Source organism: Rhinichthys klamathensis, unplaced genomic scaffold, assembly GCF_029890125.1.
Source record: "Rhinichthys klamathensis goyatoka isolate OS25496 unplaced genomic scaffold, OSU_Roscu_1.1 h1tg000299l_1, whole genome shotgun sequence".
Taxonomy (NCBI): Eukaryota; Metazoa; Chordata; class Actinopteri; order Cypriniformes; family Leuciscidae; genus Rhinichthys; species Rhinichthys klamathensis.
In genome coordinates this window covers 238344-258825 of record NW_026606818.1, presented here as the reverse complement: position 1 = coordinate 258825, position 20482 = coordinate 238344, and the positions used below count along the sequence as shown (strand labels likewise).

At 38.2% G+C, this 20482-nt stretch overlaps 1 protein-coding gene across 14 annotated transcripts in view; it reads right to left on the bottom strand.

Annotated features, from left to right (window-relative positions):
* Nucleotides 1-2443: 2443 nt before the first annotated feature.
* The window catches only part of ryr1b (ryanodine receptor 1b (skeletal)), a 137071-nt gene continuing 119032 nt past the window's right edge, over nt 2444-20482 (bottom strand). For 7 of the 14 annotated variants that reach the window (XM_056270198.1, XM_056270197.1, XM_056270200.1 and 4 more), the window contains 23 exons: nt 17756-17836; nt 16932-17020; nt 16644-16772; nt 16459-16563; nt 15020-15049; nt 13999-14028; nt 13630-13711; nt 12219-13528; nt 10267-10346; nt 9962-10130; nt 9760-9846; nt 8785-9081; nt 8299-8429; nt 8158-8200; nt 7928-8061; nt 6617-6677; nt 6355-6501; nt 6141-6275; nt 5910-6066; nt 4530-4594; nt 2986-3086; nt 2840-2891; nt 2444-2581 (listed from right to left, as the gene is read on the bottom strand). In XM_056270198.1, the coding sequence (XP_056126173.1) occupies nt 2486-2581; nt 2840-2891; nt 2986-3086; nt 4530-4594; nt 5910-6066; nt 6141-6275; nt 6355-6501; nt 6617-6677; nt 7928-8061; nt 8158-8200; nt 8299-8429; nt 8785-9081; nt 9760-9846; nt 9962-10130; nt 10267-10346; nt 12219-13528; nt 13630-13711; nt 13999-14028; nt 15020-15049; nt 16459-16563; nt 16644-16772; nt 16932-17020; nt 17756-17836 (3611 nt within the window). In that variant the 3' untranslated portion in view covers nt 2444-2485. The remainder of the gene's footprint in view (nt 2582-2839; nt 2892-2985; nt 3087-4529; nt 4595-5909; nt 6067-6140; nt 6276-6354; nt 6502-6616; nt 6678-7927; nt 8062-8157; nt 8201-8298; nt 8430-8784; nt 9082-9759; nt 9847-9961; nt 10131-10266; nt 10347-12218; nt 13529-13629; nt 13712-13998; nt 14029-15019; nt 15050-16458; nt 16564-16643; nt 16773-16931; nt 17021-17755; nt 17837-20482) is intronic. The other 7 variants (XM_056270204.1, XM_056270205.1, XM_056270206.1 and 4 more) reach the window with 1 other exon arrangement.

The following is a 20482-nucleotide window of genomic DNA, read 5'->3' as shown; positions in this document are numbered from 1 at the left end:
CAGTATTTCAGCAGAACAAGGAAGCTTCAAGGTCTCACAGCTTGGTAGAGTTGGCATTTGTTCAGCATGGTGCAGTTGTATTAATGTTCCCATAGAGTCAACATCATGACGCAGCGCCGAGTTCCCTCAAAAGGCAACGTCTCAGGGTTATGCATGTAAGCCGGTTCTCTGAGATGGAGAGTAATGCTGCGTTGTGTTGCCTGTGCGTTTTTTTTCAGACAATTCAAAGTAATGAGCATTCTATTAAATCAAAAGTAATAATCGCAATTTCAATATCAAGGCAAATAATGAACAATTATGATTTTGTCATGAGCCCTAGATCACATTAAAAAGTCTTCAGAGTAAATTTTTATTTTTTTTACATGCTTCAATGCAAAACCTGTCATTCTAGAATGATTCATTCTGTCCAATGAGAACTATTTAAGTCATCAAGTGTTTTAATTTCGCAATATATAAATAAGTTTTCGCAGAAAAACAAAATATCACAATGTCAGGTTTTTTTTCAATATCATACAGCCCTAGTTTCGAATTCAGCAACAGTTACTTGATTTGTTCGAATGAATCAGTGTTTAAACGAATAGGCTGAGTAAATGATTCAATGACTCGCTCATTAAGACAGTCACTCGATTTGTTTCAGAATGTGTGTTTAAACGAATTGGTTAAATGAATGATTCAATGACTCACTCATAAAGACAGCCACCTACTGGTATATTAATACTACTATACTTATCCATATACTTCAGTAAATACCTGTAGAATTGCACATTTACAATGCATACTGATTAATTGAACAGTAGTTAGTTTGAAGAAATGTATTATACAGTAAGGCCTAAACAAATCATAAAATATAAGAACATGCAAGCACTAATCAGTGCACAAAAGACACAAAGTTAAGAAATAGCAACTTTCATGGTAAACAAAATAGATTTCAGCCAGAATTGCTCTTAAAATACTGGAATCTGTTTAATGTGCATTGAAACAGGATTCAGCCTGATACACACATCAGATCCAGACAAGTCGATTTCTTCCCTCTGTGAGCTCTCAGAGCAAAACACACCAAAAGACCTCAACACACGCTCCTAATGTGCAGAACACACACGTTGTGAGTTTGTTTCAGTCGCTTTACGATGTCTGATGCACAAATATCAGAGACCTACGCCTACACACTTCATCTATATTCAACAAAAATAAAGTGAATTTCGCCAAAAAAAAGAATAAAAATCTAAAAGGCAAAAACTTGTCTTGTTAGCAGTTAACTTAATCTAGCTCACGTTCGTTTTCCACTTTTAGACTAAACTCTGACCTAAATCCCCCCACCAAAAAGGTACATAATAAATACTCAGTTGTGACACAATGAGTTCAGAGTATCTTAATCAAACAAAAATATATCATCTATGTATTTAAGTGGATAAATTAAGTTGAACGACACAGCATAGTTCATGTCAAGTTCTTAGATGACAGAACAGCAAAATCACTGTGTAATATTAATACAAACAGACATGATAGTGCTTCTTTCCATAATCAGAGTGAAAGGACATTGTCTTGTAAATCTAGAGAGGACGTTTTCAAAAAAAACGAATGACCCACAAACTCTCTATACGTGTAACACAGCATCAGCATTGTGTAGCAGGACACATTGGAAGTGTGCGCTTGGCATAGATACAGCATCCCATAATAAGACTCTAGAGTGCAAAACTGGTGGTTTCACATTTTTACAAAGTTAAAACTTCTCATGAGACCATTTGTAATTCTCTGAAACTTGGGCGAGAAAGAAATCTTGGGGTTGTGATACTTTCCTCTTTCCTCTTGAGAATGAAATGGTATTAAGATATTTCAGTTGCACGCATTCTCCCATTCGCTCCATATACCAGGGAAAAAGCCTGGCTTGATATTCGTCTAAATGCTCTTTATATAAGTCACAGAGCAGGATGCTCCCACTCGTATGGCTATATTTCTGTGGTGTACGTGAATAAATAAACATAAAGCTATATTATATATGCTAAAATTAAAGCTACTCTACACATAAAAAGATCACTACAGACTATCATACTTAAATCCTCACCGTACTGTTAAGATTCAACATTAGGCACTGAGATTTTTTTCGATTCATAGTGACAGACAAAAAGTACAGAAAGGAAGGCTTTGTTAAGGGGTGTTTTTTTTCATTTTGGCTTGATTTGTTTAAAAAAGTCCTTAGTGGAGAAGTAAAGGCCATGTAGTGTGTATATATACAGTTTAAAATACTTTCTTCTAATGAACAAGGTTTGTTCATTTCTCTTGTTTAGACAAACACAGGGGGAAACGAAAAGTTTTCAGTATTATAAGGGAGTTAGTGTGATCTGTGTGATGTGTTTGAGTCAAATCAAGGCTACAGTCAGTCATTTATCTCTTGTTCCCTTCTTTTGGTTATTTTTCACAATTTTCTCTTTGAACTTAATTCCAGAAATGATGCTCTCACACACAAACACACACACTTTCCGGGCCGTTAGCCAAGTTGATCCTCGTACTGCTTCCTGAAACAGTCACCAGCGGGGAAGAAGTCCCAGCATCGCTCCTGATACATTTTCCATACGTATGACTCCTAGAAAGAGAGAAAAATTCAATCTAGTGTTGTAAGTGTACATTTAGAAAAAGTATTAAAAAATATTTTAATTAAAATTTGTATATATATCAAAAGATAAGTCAGTAAGAAAAGAAATGTAGTTTATTCAGCAAGGAACGATGGAAATGTAATATATATTGTATTTATAATCTATGCCCTTTTAGATTAAAACTGAATTCTGTAGTTGTTACAGTTTTTTTATTTTTTTTTATTTTTTTTTATAAGAAAGACACTGACCTGTCCCGTGTGCTCCGTTTCGTCTTTATTGATTAAGTACATCAGGAAGAACCTGCAAGGCGGAAAAGACACCGTTTCAAAATAAGGAAACAAAATATCAGCTTGCACGGTTTCTCAATAAACCAAAGTATTTACAATACACTTACATGTAGTTGGCTAAATTGTGCTCCTCCAACGTATGCGTTTCGAAGCCATGCGGAGTCGAGTCAAAGTAGTCACTTCCAATTCCACAGATGAAACACTTAGTCTTTGGAAAAACGACAAAAATATGATAATTTTTCAGTATGTGTCAGACTGTAATGCATAACACAAGTACACATTGCATTCTCAGGATTGTCACAAGGGGCGCTGTGGCACACATTGAGGAACTGGCAAAGCAACAGTTTGAAGAGGATCTCGTTGAGAAAGCTAGTTGAAGTTGAGTCTGAATAAGCTCATTCAAAAATTAGTGTGTGAAATGATTAGTATTCATAAAACAGTAGGTAAAAAAAAAGAAGCTGGATGACCAGTTACTTCTGCACATCTAATGGACCCTTTAGTACTTTAGTAGCCCTTGATTCCACAGAGGAGAGTTTGTGAAGCAATGCCAATGAGAACGCAAGTCACATGACATTGACAACATGGCAGATTGTAGTTCGATTCCCAGCCCGAGGTCCTTTACCAATCCTATTCCTCTCTTTCCTGTCTGATCTCTACACTGACCTATCCGATAAAGCCACAAAAAGGCCAAAAATATATTTTAAAAGAATTTAACAAACAAAAAGTACCCATTTAGTATGGGTGTAACAATATATTGTGTCACAATTTATCGCAATACAAAAATGCAACAATATGTATTGTGTGTAGTTCACCCAAAATAAAAATTGCTGTGTGAGAAGAAAACAAGTTTTCAGAGTTTTAGTGTCAGTTCATTAAATTACTATATAAATGTTGAATATAATGTACAATGATTCAATGGGGGAATATGTGTGGGTCCTGATAATGCCAAATGTCTTGTGTTACCAGTAAAAAGTGCTACAATATTATAAAAAAACATCTTGTCAGTGACAGTGCAAGCATATTCGCCTAAAACAATTCTATATTTTAACCTTCAGAATCACGAATATTGTTATTCTGGTGTCTCTATTGTCCTGTGCATTGGGATTTCAGCATCAAGTCCAAGACTATTCATTTACACACACAATGTAATACCAAATCTAGCATTTTAATCAACAGTACATTTTCTGTTAACCTTTTATCATATGTCTTGGAGTATCGCAATAATATCGTATCGTGTTTTTGCATGAGCTTATTTAGCATTTACGCGCTCATGGACCCTCCCCTCGAAGAAATCAGGACAGAAGTGATTAAAAGTGGACAAAAGAGACAGATTAAAACATCAGGTGTAAACAGGTTTGTGTCTCCCTCGTCTACTTGTGATCCGATCGACCAAAACGCATCTTTACCAGCTGTAAACAGGGCCTTTGACTAAACACCATTCAGCTGCTTATTCTGTCCATAAAGCACCCATTTAGCAACAAAGAGACTTGATTTACACATAAAGTGAGCAGTTTGTTTTGTTTCTAAGTCCATTTAGGGGTGTGCTTATTTGGAAAAAACCCACTGATGTTGGTTTCTGTCAGCGCAATAGATTTAAATGACATTTTGTATACTTGAGTGAAGTATGAAAATACATAAAGAGCAGTTTTACCTCCATGTCCTCTCGGACCTGCTCCTGCTGATCTCTCAGCTCACCAAAGGCATCAATAATCAGACCTGCACACAACACAAACATCATTTCATCCTGACAGATAATATCATGTCAAATCTCAATTTACAGAGTGCTAAATAGCCCACAGTAGGGGTGGAACGGTACACAGAGGTCACGGTTCGGTTCATACCTCGGTTCTGACATCACGGTTCGGTACGATTTCGGTACAATGGAGGGAAAAGCAAAACAAAAATGCAGAAGGCATTGTATTTTTTAAATACGTTTTTTTTAATAAAGGCATAGAACCAGTTTATTTGTAGTGCACTGACAATAGTTTTATATAATTAGTTTATTAATTAAATTAATAAAAAGACAAAAAGACCTTGCGATATGTTTGGTAATTGTACCTGAATTAATTTAAAATTATTTTGCTATATTTCAGATCAATATATTTGTTTTCCTTAATTTTAATTAGCATTATTAATTGACAATGTAACATTATTCTCTTCTGAATTATAAATAATTGATTTCTGTATAAAATAATACTACCATTAAAAACAGATTCGATTTTCTTTTTTTAATCAATGTAGAATGTGTGAGATTAGTGCTCCGAGGACAAGAAATGGAAACCAATGCAATATGATGAATGTCCAAAAGATGATGGAACACACAGACTGTTTTGAAATGGAGTTGGATAAATATGTTTTGCTTTTAAAACAGTGTGTGTGTGTGTGTGTGTGATTTTGGTTGGGTGACAGTTGTAGGTTAAAGTTTGACAAGAGTTTACAGTGTGACAAAAGCACAATGTTGTGTTTTATTGCGAGTGTACACAAATATAAGTAAACACTTTGCAGGTTTAATGATCTGAACAAAATGACGGAGTACGCCTCTCTCTCTCTCACACACACACACAGTTCGATCGCGCCCGCGCGCCTCTCTCTCTCTCTCTCTCTCTCTCTCTCTCTCTCTCTCTCTCTCGCGCACACACACACTCCAGCATTGCAATCTTGACATCGCAGCCTGTTCATTATGCGGTCACACCAAACGCGAATAGAGCGTCAAATTCGCGTCTAGTTCGACGCTAGTCCAAAGCGAATAGGACGCGCGTATAAAGCCAACGTTTGAAGTGAACGCGCGTTCAGAGCTAAGCCGATGGTACAGATTATGTGTCCCTAAAGAACCCGCGTATCTAATAGTAGTTCCGCATTACATTAATTAATTTGCACGCGAGTTTTATTTATTTTTATACCGTGTATTCTCTGTGTAAATTCGTGCACCGAACCGTGACGCCCGTACCGATTCGGTTCGATACGAATACATGTACCGTTCCACCCCTAGCCCACAGGGTCTAAAGTTCTCCAAAAAACACACGTTCCTCACCTTGAATGATAGCCAGCAGGATTACAATGACGAAAAAGAAGAAGGTGATGTCGAAGACCACGCGATAGAGTTCATACTCGTCTCCAGCCGGATCCTCGATCTCATCTCCAATACCGCCACCGGCCCGCACACCCACGTACATGTGGAACAGATAACACTGAGAGAGAAGACATGATCACGGTCAAGCTGGAAATGAGAGAGAGGAATTCAACCAAATGTTAAACCACTTACAGTCATCATGTCGTCACACTTCATGTCCGGTTCATCTTCATCCTCACTCATGTTGTAGAACTTTCTGAAGAAGTTGAAGGCCACAACGGTGTAGAGGTAGACCACCACAGCCAGCAGACCCACCGTCATCAACAGCTAAAACACATCAAGATTTATATCTAGAACAGATTTCTGTAAAATCTCAGCCAAATATGCTGATCTCTGAGAGCTGTACCTGTTTTCCATTGTGGGTTACAGAGGACAGGATGGTGCGCAGGGTTTTGACGCCCATGGCGATGTCCAGCAGATGACAGGCGTAGAAGAAGTTGTTGTAGTGGCCAAGAAATGACATGACCATATACCAAACCAGATACAGGAACGTCTAAGAGCAAAACAGAATCCAAATGAATGATCATTGTTATGAATATCCTCAGTGATATATATATATATATACTGTATATTTGGAAAAAGTCAGTTTTGTCTTTACTGAAACTCACATTATCAGTGAACACCACTCCAAATTTCCAGATCTGGTATTTGATGTCGAAAGATGTCAACCTGTGGATTCATGATATTGTATAATGCAAAACAGAATCTCCATTCTATTATACCATCATGTTTATGAGTAGTTCGATCTTTGATAGTTCGATGTTCGATTCTCAAACAAATGACTCTTATGAACAGGTTCATTTTAGTGAATCAAAAACATTCTGCATGACCAGAGTAGCTCAATTCCCAAACAAATGACTCTTTTGAGACACGTTTTTAGTGATTTAAAAATAAAGAGTAGTATAGTCCAATCAATTCCCAAAGAAATATCTTTAATAAGCTGTAAACTATAGCTGTAGTGAATCATATCTACACAGCTTACAACTTACTGTTTTGTTGTGAGATTTAAATCAAGTAGTTACTGACTTAATATGACAGTGTAGCTAAATATACATTATTAAAATAAATTAATAAATGAAACAGTTTTTGTTCTTAAATCTAACTATTGGATATATAAATCCAATATATTAATCTAATTATGGGATTGCATTTATTCCGCCTCTAAAAAGACTGTAAAAAGTCATTATAACATCAGTCTAAACACATTATTAGCAAGAATTGTTTTACATTTATTAATTCATTTATTGTCTAATCATTTGCATTTTTCATCAAAAATCATCAATGAAACTGTTGAAGGGTTAGTTCCCTCCAAAATTGAAATTCTGTCATTATTTGCTCACCCTCATGTCGTTCCAAACCCGTAAGAAGTTCGCTCATCTTCGAAACACAAATTAAGATGTTTTTAATGAAATTTGTGAGGTTTCTGTCCCTCCATTTAAAGTGCAGGTAACCAAAATGTAAAAGCGGATCTTTTACGCTTTGGTTAACCAAAATCTTATGGGCTTGGAACAACTGTGGTTGAGTACATGATGACAGAATTTTCCTTTTTGGGTGAACTATCCCTTTAAGGAAATGTGTCCGGTTACATAAACAGCTTAAACTAGTCTTAAAAGTTAGTTATCTAATTGTATTCTTCAAGACTGGTCCTAACTTTTCTAAGTCAGATAAATAAAGAGGTATTCTGTCTAATTTGAATTGGTCAAAACTAGTAATTGGTCAAAAAAAGCAAAAACAAACGTGTCAATTGGGAGGGATGGGAATCCCTATGTTAAGACTGTGAACTGTCTTCTTAACATAGGGATTCCCATCCCTCCCAATTGACACGTTTGTTTTTGCTGTGGTAGTGAATCACTTCTTGTTACTTGTATTGCATATTGAAAGTTTGGTGACTTATGAGTGTGTCTTGCATCTTTCTGTACCATGTGAACATTGAGGGATCAGGCTGAGGCTTCTTTTCGTGTGTCATAGCGCTGACATCAAGAGATGCTAGATCCATGCCCAGAAGCTCAGCGATTCTTTCTCTACCGTAGATATCACCATACTTCTCTAGCACCTGCAACACACACACACCATAAACACGCTCAGACTTCAACATGTCGTAATACACGAAGGGAAACATCTGCACACACGAGTATAGCACACCCCTGACCTTTCTCTTGACAAATTTATCCCAGTAGTTGTTCGGAAAACTCCTGAGTGTAAAATAAAAGGGAATGCCATTTCAGATCGCACAGTCTCCACAGGGATACGTTTATAAATAATAATAATAATAATAATATAGTGATATTACGGTGTATTGAGGACAAGTCTGTCCCACTGGCCCTTGATGTCGTCATCTTCTGGTTGTTCAGTTACATACAGACCATCAAACTCCAGTTTACGGGCCAGCTCCTTCTCTCTCTTAAAGATGACCAAAGGAACCTGGACAAGTACAAACACAGCGTTACAAACACCTGAAAGGAATATCTCACAAGTTACAAACTAAAAATTCTGTCATCTTTTATTCAATACACATGACAGAAGGGAAGGATTTCAGTGAAAAATACTACAAATTTTGATTTGTTTCTCACACAAAGCTTTTGCATGGCTTCAGAAGACTTATAGAATTAAGTGCACAAGTCATATGGACAACATTTATGATGCTTATATGGTCCTTTTTTCCACTGGAAGAGCAGCGTCGACATTCTACTGAATATCTCCTCATGTTTCACAGAAGAAATAATCCCACAGGTGTAAAATGTGAGTAAATGATAACAGAATACAGTGAGCCCCTGACCTTCAGACAGTTGTAGCCGATGATACAGAGGAAGGAAATGATGGTGTGTAAGACGGAAAAGAAGGTCATGGAAGGTTCCATATATCCAGTGCTCTCCTCCAGGAAGTAGTAGACAAACCCTTCATCGTCATCTTCCTCTTCAGTAGAGCCCTCAAACACCCCAGATCCCTCAAACACACCAGAGCCTTCAAACACACCAGAGCCTTCAAACAAACCAGAGCCCTCAAACACACCAGAACCCTCAAACATGGCCGAACCTTCAAACTCCTCTTCCTCGTCTCCTCGTCTGTCAGACACCTAAAGGAGGAAACGGCTGACTTGAATCCAATTTGTTCTTGAAACATGTTATTACAGAAAATCACATGGCTGTCAAGTGGAGTTGCACGATTCTGGATACATTGAGAATTACATTTTTTGTGTTAAAAATAGAGATCCCGATTCTCCCACGATTCTGAATAGACAAATCGCAAATTAGCCAATCTGCAAAATAGGCAAATCTGCATGATTAGGGACTTTATTAACTACATACAAAATCCGTCTATAATGTGTGATAAAAAAAAAAGTGACATTACAAAGACAACAAAATTAATAATAATGGTTTCCGAAATGAAATAAATGTTATTGTAGTCAAGCATGTTTTTTAAATATCATTTGGAAGAAAAAAAATGTATTTTGTTGACAGCACATGTCGAGATTAACACGAAAAACTACGTCTGTAAATAGAATTAAAAACTCTCATAATTAATCCAGTCTTTAGAATGTAATATCAAATTTGGTGAATGTTAATGGGGGGGGGGGGGGGGGGGGGGGTGATGTTGATGTGTTCAACAATGAAATGTGTTAAACTTATTTCATTAACACCTTAAGTGCACACATGAACTAAAAGCACATTTTGTAAAATGTTTTTATTTTTATTGACTATTTTTGGGTCCCCAGATCCCAGTTTGAAAACCCCCGTTTTAAAATCATACTGACCCTGTAGAAGAGCAGAATGAAGTTGAGTGCAAAGGAGATAAAGAGAGCCAGGAAGCGCAGGTTGTAGAAATTGCGAGACAGATAGTTCTAGAAGAAGAGAAAGTAGTTTTAGATGCAGGTAGAATCAAAAGTGAAAAATGAAAAATATAATATAATTTCTACACAACTGTGAATGATCAGAAACAATGTACAATGCAATTACCATGAATTTGATTCTTTGGACTTCAAGCTCATTCCAGAGTTCAAAGCCTCCTTCCTCTTCCTTCTTGCCTTTCTTTGATTTAGCCTTTTCTTTTATCTCCTCTGGCTCTTCTGGTTTTTCCTCAGACTCGGGTTCTGCTTCCTTCTCCGCCTTCTCTCCATTTTCAACACTTTGATAGACAGAAGGATTAGTCAAAGAAACAACAGCATTGTTTTTTATATTGTGATGAATAGGACTTGTTCTCGCCTAAAAGACTTTGAATTTTGTATGGGGAAAAAAATTATCATTTGTTCTCCATTACTCACTCTGCTTTTTCGGGTTCTGGGGCTGCTTCTTCCTCTACTTTCTCCTTCTCTACTGCTTCTCCCTCTCCTTCTCCGGTCAGCTGAAATACCGACAAAACAATGAGGAGAACACAAGAATGTTTAGATTAAGAGATTTAGATTGTGAGTCTACAAAGCAATGAGGTCTTCACGGGTTCAAACATTATGGGTCGAAGAGACCCGGAAATTTGCTAACCGACCTGGATCTGTCTATTATTTGAAAGTTGGACCCGGACAGAACCGAGAAATGTCATAAATTCTGTCCTTCGGATGAGACGTTAAACCGAGGTCCTGACTCTCTGTGGTCATTAAAAATCCCAGGATGTCCTTCGGAAAAGAGTAGGGGTGTAACCCCGGCATCCTGGCCAAATTTGCCCAGTGGCCTCTGTCCATCATGGCCTCCTAATCATCCCCATTATACTGATTGGCTTCATCTCTGTCTCCTCTCCACCAGTAAGCTGGTGTGTGGTGGGCGTTCTGGCGTAATATGGCTGCCGTTGCATCATCCAGGTGATGCTGCACATTGGTGGTGGTTGAGGAGATTCCCCCTTCCATGTAAAGCGATATATAAATGTAACGAATTATTATTATTATTATAAATGTACTTCCCGGAACCGACGCAGATCCATCTATTATTTAAAAGCCGGACCCAAACCCAGCCGGGTAGACAGACTCCAGACTGGACCCGATTGGATTCGGCACATATTCGACAGCAAATTGCTATTAACAAGTCAATAAACAAGTTGCGAAAATGAAACCTTTTGTCTACCTAAAACCCTTTTACCTCCAGTTAGCAGCCTTTTGCCTTGTACCTGACTGTGGTGCATACAACCCTGCTTGCTAAGAAAGTTCCATCCATTAAAAGCTTTAAAAGTCCACTTGCTGTCACGATGACGGATGACAAATGCGACTTGCATTTTAGCATTACTTATTTGCAATCATCTCTGTGCTCTGTGAGCCGAGTCTGACCAAAATTTTTAGATATAACAAGGCGGTTCATTCATAATAATATTATTAACATGGGAGAAAGAAAGAGTACGCGCTTGAGACTGCACATGCACGTTAGCTGGAGCAAGCTGAAATATAAGCTTTTGAATGCAATATCAGCTAGCGTCATAGAAAACATTCATGTAACAGTTCATCTACAGACCCGGGACGCAAAGTAATAGATTGGGACCCAACCCGGACCCGGCTGACCCTTTAAAATATAGACCCGAACTCGTACGGGTCCTCGGTGAAGACCTATGAAGAAGTATGAAGCACAGCTCACGCAAAAGTCACTTTCAAACTGTGGGATTTCAAATTTAAGGTTCTGTTTAAGATCTGCTGATCTTATGTCCTTACATAACATGAAAAACTAAGGTAGAGTACATTGAATTTAGCATTTAAGGTTATGATGATGATATCAGCTGTTAAGGAAAGTTTCCAGCAAGAGATTCCTGCCAGTCCTGTTCTCTCTATTGTAAGATAAATTAGTCAGATTACTGAGACTCTCACCATTTGTCTTTAATGGCTCTTGGAGCCCCTGTCTCAGTCTTTGAATAGTTATGCTGATTGGATTAGGATTGGTAACACTGTAGAGTCTAGGTCTACTTCATTTGCATGCTTTGTTTAAGGTCGTCACCCAGGTGCTTTGTCTCCATATCCAAGCACTGCCCACTAAAATCTATATAAACTACAATGTAGTTGTAGTGACAGCTCGTGCTCTAATTAAAGAATCCTACTGAAGATACAACCAAGTCTCCTGGTCTTTGCTTCTGAGTTTCCTACAAAACCAAGCAGTGAATCAGCATGGGGATATATTTCTCCCTCAAGCGAAATTCCCAATTACATGGATTCGTATTGAAACCACTGGACTTTGCATGTAAAAATTTGCCGAACAACCATTAATGAACAATCAGGCTACAGTACAAGCACTAAACACTTTTACTCACCAGCTTCCTCTTCAGCAATGGACTGCCTTCTGGAGTTGGAGGCTCCTCTGGCTCAGTTTCTCCCATGTCTCCAAGACCACCATGAGGACCAAAACCAGCCCTTGCACCATCATCCTCTTCTCCCTCTTCTGCTTCATCCTCTCCTCCTCCTGCTCCCTCCTCTCCTTCACCAGCTCCACCTGATTCCTGTACTTTTCTTGCACCTGGCTCTGGAGGATGGTCATCGTGCACCTCGTCTTGAGTTGGGTCAGGCATGTTAGTCAGAATCTCTGTCAACGTCATCTTCTTTGCTCCCTCCACCAGACCTCCTCCGAAGAGGGTGTTCCAGATGAGCATGAAGAAACCTCTGCAGACGCTGTAGATGAAGTGCAGGATGCCAAAGAGAACAGTATAAAGGAACATCACCAAACCGACAATCATCTCCTTTATGGTCATTTTCCTGATTTTGCGGTAACGCCGTCTGAGATTGCGGAAAGTGAAGAGGCTTATGAAGTCCACTACGCTCTTGATGAAGTCAGAAAAGGCTGAGCTGGATTCGGGTGGTGCTTCTTCTCCATTCCCATCCTCTCCTTCTCCCTCTCCATTTCCTCCACCACCGCTCTCCTCTTCATTATCTTCATCCTCATCTTCGATCACCCCCTCTTCTTGCTCTGAGATCTGTGAGGCGATGTTCATCTCAAAGATGGTGTCCTCACAGAAGTTCACAAAGAGCTCCATCTTCTCAGATTCACAGCCCTCATTGACAACATCAAAGATGAACTGTCGCTTTGACTCTCTGACCTGAGGCATCTCCCACTGGTTGCGGTTGGCCTCGCTGATTTCAAAGTAGATGCGCTCGATCCTCTTGCTGGCACCCATGATCTCGATTCGGCCCAGGAAAGGGCGAAAGTAGTTCAGCACGCTCTCGGCTTGCTCCAAGAAGTTCTGCAAGCGGGTGTCATGGGGAACATGCTCAGAGAGGTTGGTGAGTAGCACGGCAATATTGAAGCCGATGTCTTTGGCTGGCTCTTGGAAGCGATCGGCAAACTCCTCAAAATTGATCATCTCGTTCTCATCAGCCTCTGAGCAAGACAGCAGGAACTGGATCTCAGATGGCGTGTACTGTTTCTGACTGTCCATAGCCTTGGAGAAGTCTTTCTTGGAGATGAGGCCACGAGGGTCCGTCACATAGTCACGGAAGGCGTCCGACGCCACAATATCCTTCAGTTTGAGGAACATGTCGAAGAACTTGAGAATCATCTCTACATTGCTGGATGACTCAACCAGCATGTCAACCATCTGGCGAGCAATTGTGCCATTCACAATATTACCTGTAAAGGATCAATAAAACAGGCCATATATCATAACTGAAGTCTTTACAGGTTTGTAGGTCACCTGTGAAAGTTAAATATGATGGACAAATATGTCTTACCCTCCAGTAGAGAGAGAAGCATCACCACCATGTCCTTTTGCAGATCAAGAAGCTCCTTCAACAGACCAATTTGACTGGAGTCCTGTGTTCACACAACCAAATTCAGACAAACAACAAAGTGTTATCCACAAAATGTCTCACTTTCTACAATAATTATAAAGACCTTTGGATTCACATATATTAGACCTAGTTCTCTGGGTTTTTTGGTGTGTTTTTTTATATGATATGCACTATGAGACCAAGAAAGAAGTATCCTGATCAGGCATAACTGCTTTCAGTGGCATAACTAACATCTCTGGCATGGGTTGTATTTTGGGGGGACATGGGAAACAGCACTACTGGGACAAAGTCCACCTACTCTCATCTTACCTCAGAGTGTGTTCTACTCCAGAAATGATCCTGGGTTTGCATTTATAAACAGACACAAACATAGTATCACACACTGTAACCTATCATCTAACAGTATAGACGGAGATATAGATGAAAAAGCCAGACAAAGATGTCAGATAATGGCATAGTCTTTGACATTTGCTAAATAAAATAATTCCTAATTTGATCATTCTATTTCAAGGTTTTTAGATGATGGTCTAAAGCATACTTTGAAGAAATGCCAGCAGACACATACATTCATAGTCATAGTCTTTCAATATCACACACAGTACACACTTACTAACATGAATAAAGACAAAAAAGCACAAAGGCCTGCACATATATATCAAGAAATATTGGATGAATCTCACAAAACATTTTTGGTATATATTATATATACATATATATTCCAGCCTTTTCCACCAATCTATACTAGCAGCATTTCTCTCAGCGAGTGTCAATGGCAGAGGAGCAAACCCACTAGTTTTACAAAAACTACTGTTATTGTGTCATGGAATGTAGTTTTAAGAGTTCTTATGCAAGAATGTAGTTGCTTAGATATCAAATATGCGACTTTCTTGACAGGTTTTGTGAGATTTGCACAGTATTGTACAGATTTTCTTGAGAATGAGTGTAAGAAAAGCGTAACATGGTGCAGGTCGAGGGAAATACATTTCCTCTACAACTGAGCAACAGCAGGAACAAGGCATAGTGACACCTCCCTCAGCTCCAATATATCAAAATGAACCCAACAAGGTTAAGAATGAATTCAACACTGATACAGTGGGAACAGAGGGGATATCCGTAAAAAAAAAAAAAAAGCAAGTGGTCTAATAAGAATCTCAATAATCTTAATTATAATAAATGATCCCTGCTTGGAGCATTATATTGAGAAAACACTTGCAGGAAACGTGCCGACACATAAGCAATACGGCGGGAAGCAGGTAAGAGACAGTACTGTGTAAGTTTGAGGAAAGCAGTGCAAATGTTCTAAGACTGAAGCAAAAACAAAGATCCTTACGCCATTTCGGAGTCCTTGGTCAGGGTGCATCTGGCAGGGTTACACATCAGAATAAAAATGTTACCCATCAACATTTTTAATACATTTTTGTATTGGTCCCACTCCCACTCTTTTGGACAAATCCAATCATTCCTTGTTTTATTTGACCTCATCTTTTACTTTTGCTTATGTACAAAACCAGGGGTAAAACGGGTTTTATATTAAAATTAAGTAAGTTTAGTCAAAAACAAGCTTATTGTAGTTGATTTGGCCAATTTTAGTCCTCACATTTATAGTAAAACCAAACTGTGTCACTTTGATGGTTATGAACCAACTTTGACAGATGACAACTGATATTTCAACAAACTGGAGTCTAGTAAATGTTTCACTATAAGCACATTCTCTGATTTTTGAAGCCTGAGAGTGGGAGAGATTCTCAATTTTGAGAAATACAAAAATGCAGTACACAGGTACCGGATGTGTAACAAGTATTAGAACAAAATCAAACACCACAGCAGAGAGGTTAAGAGAAACAACACATGATTAGAGATTACTAGTGCATCAACATTCACATCACACATGTTCCATATTCATGGATTAGTGGTGATATTGGACTTTAACATTTATTTATTAATACAATGACTACAGAGTGAAATAAAATCCATTTGGTTTTGTAAGGAAACATTTACTCGAATATTACACTTTAAACAGTGATGTAAATACTAACCACCACAATCAGACAATTCAATTTACAGCAACCCATAAAATATATGAGACCAAATAAATTTAACAACCAAGTTTTAATAACTACAATAAGGTTTCTTCTAAATCTATAACTCATGATTTGAAGAGGCAGAAACTGAATAATGGGGTTAATAATAACAGTCAACACCAAATTAGAACATGGTCAGTATCTTCTTAGAAATACTATAAAAATATATATATTTACTATGCATAGTTGCAACTCAACATTAGTTCAGAGAAAAAAATTCAAACTCCAAGACAGAGAACACATTCTACTGTGATCATACTTATATAGAGTATATGAGTGTGTACATGTATGACATGCGTTTGAATTCTGTTCTATTGCCCAAATTATATAATCAATGCAGATGAAACATAAAAAAAAAATGGAAATTTGGAACATCTGAGAAAAACTGATTTAAAATTTCATACACTTGACCTTATATGTCTTTTACAGCAGTGCTTAGTGACAAATACGATGCATTTTTTTCTCCGGTTTCCTTTGTGTAAAGTTGGTCAAATTATGTTTTGCTTTTAGATTAGGAAAACTAAATGGCAAGTTGAAATAAAACAACATACAGATGATAGAGATTCAGTGTTGTCGGAACCTTTCCTGGAAAATTGCGTGGTCTTCTATTTGCAATAAAAGCCATCAACATGGCAAGATTTATCGGTCATGATAGGTGTTTGTGTGCACTCAACGTGTGAGTTCCTACCTGTGCTAGCTTCATCATCATGTGTGCAAACACGTGCAAAAAGCCCACCACGGCATCCCACAATCTGCTGTGAGCCAGAGACTGCTGATTACCAGTGCAAGGGCCCTACGGTGGAGAAACAACAAACCGTGATGGACACAGAAATGTGACAGAAACTTGACTTCACATTGCAGAGACAACAGTACCTGGATATACTCTGTCAGGCTGTTGAAAACCTGTTTAGCAACCGTCATGGCCTTAGAGAAGTTCCTCTTGCCTGGTTCATCAATGATATCCTTCCCTGAGTAATACCAGTAGAAGTCACTGATAGACTCCTGAGACCAAAAAGACAAGAGTGAGGAAGACCATGAGAAGAAGAGACCACAAAGCGCACTTAAGAGTCGGTATTCTGGTATCGTGTCCAAATACTTGTGGGGTCACTGTACTGTATATAGAGATGTAGAGGAAGACGGGACAGTGAGATGAAGCTGTACCTGCAGTCGGAGCAGATAGTCAACAGTGCAGATGATGATGTTGATCGTGGTTGTGCTGCCTGTCTGTGTGCGCAGATAGTTCTGGAAATCTGAAAAGAGATGGAAACTTAAAGCAGGCGGTTCTTTTAAATATTGTACAGTGCGGTCGGTATAAGATAAAAAAAACACACACTTTACAATAAGGTTAATTAGTTAACTACATTACTTAACATGAACTGAACAATACTTCTTCAGCATTTATCAATCTTAGTTAATATTAATTTTGACATTTACTAATACGATATTAAAAATCAAAGGTTGCATTTGTTAACAATAGTTAATGCACCGTGAACTAACATGAACAGCTGGATTTTTATTAACTAACATTAACAAAGATTAATAAATACTGTAACACATGTATTGCTCATTGATAGTTCGTGTTAGTTAATACATTAACAAATGTTAACTAATGAACCTTATTGTAAAGTGTTACCATATAATTTATTATTTTATAGGAAATCATGATACATTGTTTCAGGGTTCTTTAATGAATAGAAAGTTTAAAAGTACATTTATTTGAAATCTTTACTCTCACTTTTGATTAATTTAATGTGTCCTTGCTTATTGTTGTTGTTTTTTAAAGAAATAAACTTTAATAACTCGCTAACCCCAAACTTTTGAACAATAATGCATAGGAAAGGTACAGGGTCCATCACAAAGAATCAAGCATTAGTGATCAAATGATTTTTTTGAGCATATTTTTTTATTATTCTCTGCTGTCTTGTGTTGTCCAAACACTGCATTGGTGGAAGAAGTATTCAGAAGCATTTGTGCAGGAAGCTCACCGTTGTTGTGGCCTTCACAGAGAAGCTGCAGGAAGCGGAAGAGGTCGCAAGTGAATTCATCATCCGCCATCACTTTCTCTTCTTAACAGAGACACACACACACACACACACACACACACACACACACACACACACACACAAACAGCATGAATGTGGGGAAAGAAATACTCAACAGCGCTTTCCTGCACTAGACTTCTAAATACAAAGTGAATTACCGTATTAGACATAAAAACAATTCAATTATTTTCAAAGATTAAAATGGTTAATGTGTAAAAAAACAAAAAACATAACAAAGATAAAAAAAATAGCTTGTTTTACTCACCCCAAACTTTTAAAAAGCAGTGTACATTTATCAAAATGTTGTTTCATAAATATAACAGCATACAGGTTTGACATCATTTTCATTTTTGAAGAACTGAATACCCCCAGTATTCAGTCTGATTAGGGTGTGTATAATTGCTTGGTCAAAACCCCATGGCGTCACTTTTTAATGACTATAAAGTCATTTTATAGACGAGCAGGGCACCCCATTGCTTTCCATGAGAAAACTTATGGGCACCATACACAGATGCGATGGACATTGGAATTTTATCATCATGATGCCATTATATATTCTGGGGTGTTATTTTCAATTCAAACAGCTACAATGATATTATTTACATTACACTATTTAGACATTTTTGAGCATGTAACCAATCCCCTACCTACACATTTGTATATTATATAACAGGAAGATACAATTAGTTACAATTTATTCAAAAGGTACACAAGTTTTCCAAGTGTTTCAAACAATGATTTGTGTGAAGAACAGACCCAAAAGCGATCACCACCGTCGAGGATGATTCTGAAACAAAACGCCCAACTTTCACGAGCGACAGATAAACTGTGCCCTCTTCTTTATTGTTTATCTTGTGGATATTTCAGCAAAAAGTTTGCTTCACTTTAGCAGCATTAGATTAAAGAGGGTAAACTTTATCATTCAACTATACTGTGCCATAACGTTCATTATCTGTCCATGCAATAAATGCACTTCTTGAATGAGTGTGGATTTCACCTATGTGACACATTTCAGAGGCAACTAAAATTAGGCTAGCATTTTATGTTACAGTCCTGTTCCCCGTGTTCATACTACACACTTATTATAGCTAGGTAATAACTAGGTAATAACCCTGAACTCACCTCTAACACTTTAACCCATGTAGTTACATATATTACATATATTAAACAGTACTTTCTTAGGTAAATACACTGTAAGTACACGTCCTGTAAAATAAAGTCCAACCGTGCCCACTGACATGAATGCTTATGAATTTTGACTTTTAGCTATTATAGTCTTTCAAGGACAAAAATATGAACTTTCAAATGATTGGCTTTACATCATCAAATCAGCTGTCACTTTATTTGGTCGCACACATGGCACAGCCCACACGATTCTGACGAAAAATGATGCAAAAGGGGAACCCTGTGCTTTAAAGAGTGACACAAGGGGTCCTGACCAAGCGTCAATATGTGACGAGTTGGGAGTGAGAACATGTTTTTTCTGCGAGTTTAATCACTTCAGCCCCCATTAGCATGTTAGTAGAACCACAAAGACCTGCTGTGGCACATCTGTTCAGCTGTTTACTGCAGAGCAGACCAGCAAACGTGGAAAGGGGAGGCAGAGACCTGACGTCCACACTGAATCCACAGATTAAAGGGTAACACTATTGTTAAGCTCCCCTTCAGACTTTCTGTTGACTGTAAGTAATGTTGCACCTACGGCCCTGTTTACACCTGATATTAAGATGCGTTTTGGTTGATCGGATCACAAGTGGACGACATTAAATACAGGTCTAAAATGTTGAGCTTGACAACTTCCGACCACTTCCAGAGGTAGTTGAAAACACGTTTGTCCGCATTGCCGTCGTATTGTAAACGGTCATGTGGTCGAATGTGTTCGAACAGCCACAAAAGACGCCAACTCTCCTCCTACTGACCTAATCCATAAACATTACGGGATGCGAGCTAGCCAGACGGGATTTAAACTTCGTCGGCGGAAGACACAGATTTAGTTTGAAGATGAAAAATGTACCAAGCACAATGTTCTCTCACCATTCCTGATTTCTAACACACACTCGCAGCGTTCGGCTGGTCTTACGGCTGTCAGAGCAGAAACTAAAGCTGATGCTCTCCGTGTGTTTTTGTCGTCTCCGGTCGTGTTCATATGTAAATTGCATGAGCTTATTTTGTCCATTAGATTTAAATATCTGAAAAAGCCCAAACATTTACACACCCCATAGAGCCTCCACTTGAAGAAATCAGGACAGAAGTGATTAAAAGTGGACAAAGGAGACGGATTAAAACACCAGGGAATGTGTCTCCCTCGTTTACTTGATCCCTCGATCTGATCCAACAAACCGCATCTTAAAACCAGCTGTAAACAGGGCCTACATGTCAACTAACTCTCATTAAAGTATTAGTAACTGTCAGCTTAATATCTGCTCAAACTTTATTTTGATGCTCCCCAACAGAGATTCTACTGACTATAAGTAACTTTGCAAGTACATGTCAACTTTTTCTACTAACCCTACCAGTATACCAATGCTTTACTAATACTCTAATGAGAGTTAGTTGACATGTAGGTAAAAAGTTGCTTATAGTCAACAGAATACTTAAAGGAGACCATTAAAATAAAGAGTAACTGATTAAAGCCCTCCCCTCTCCCAGAATGGCAGCACTAGTAGACAC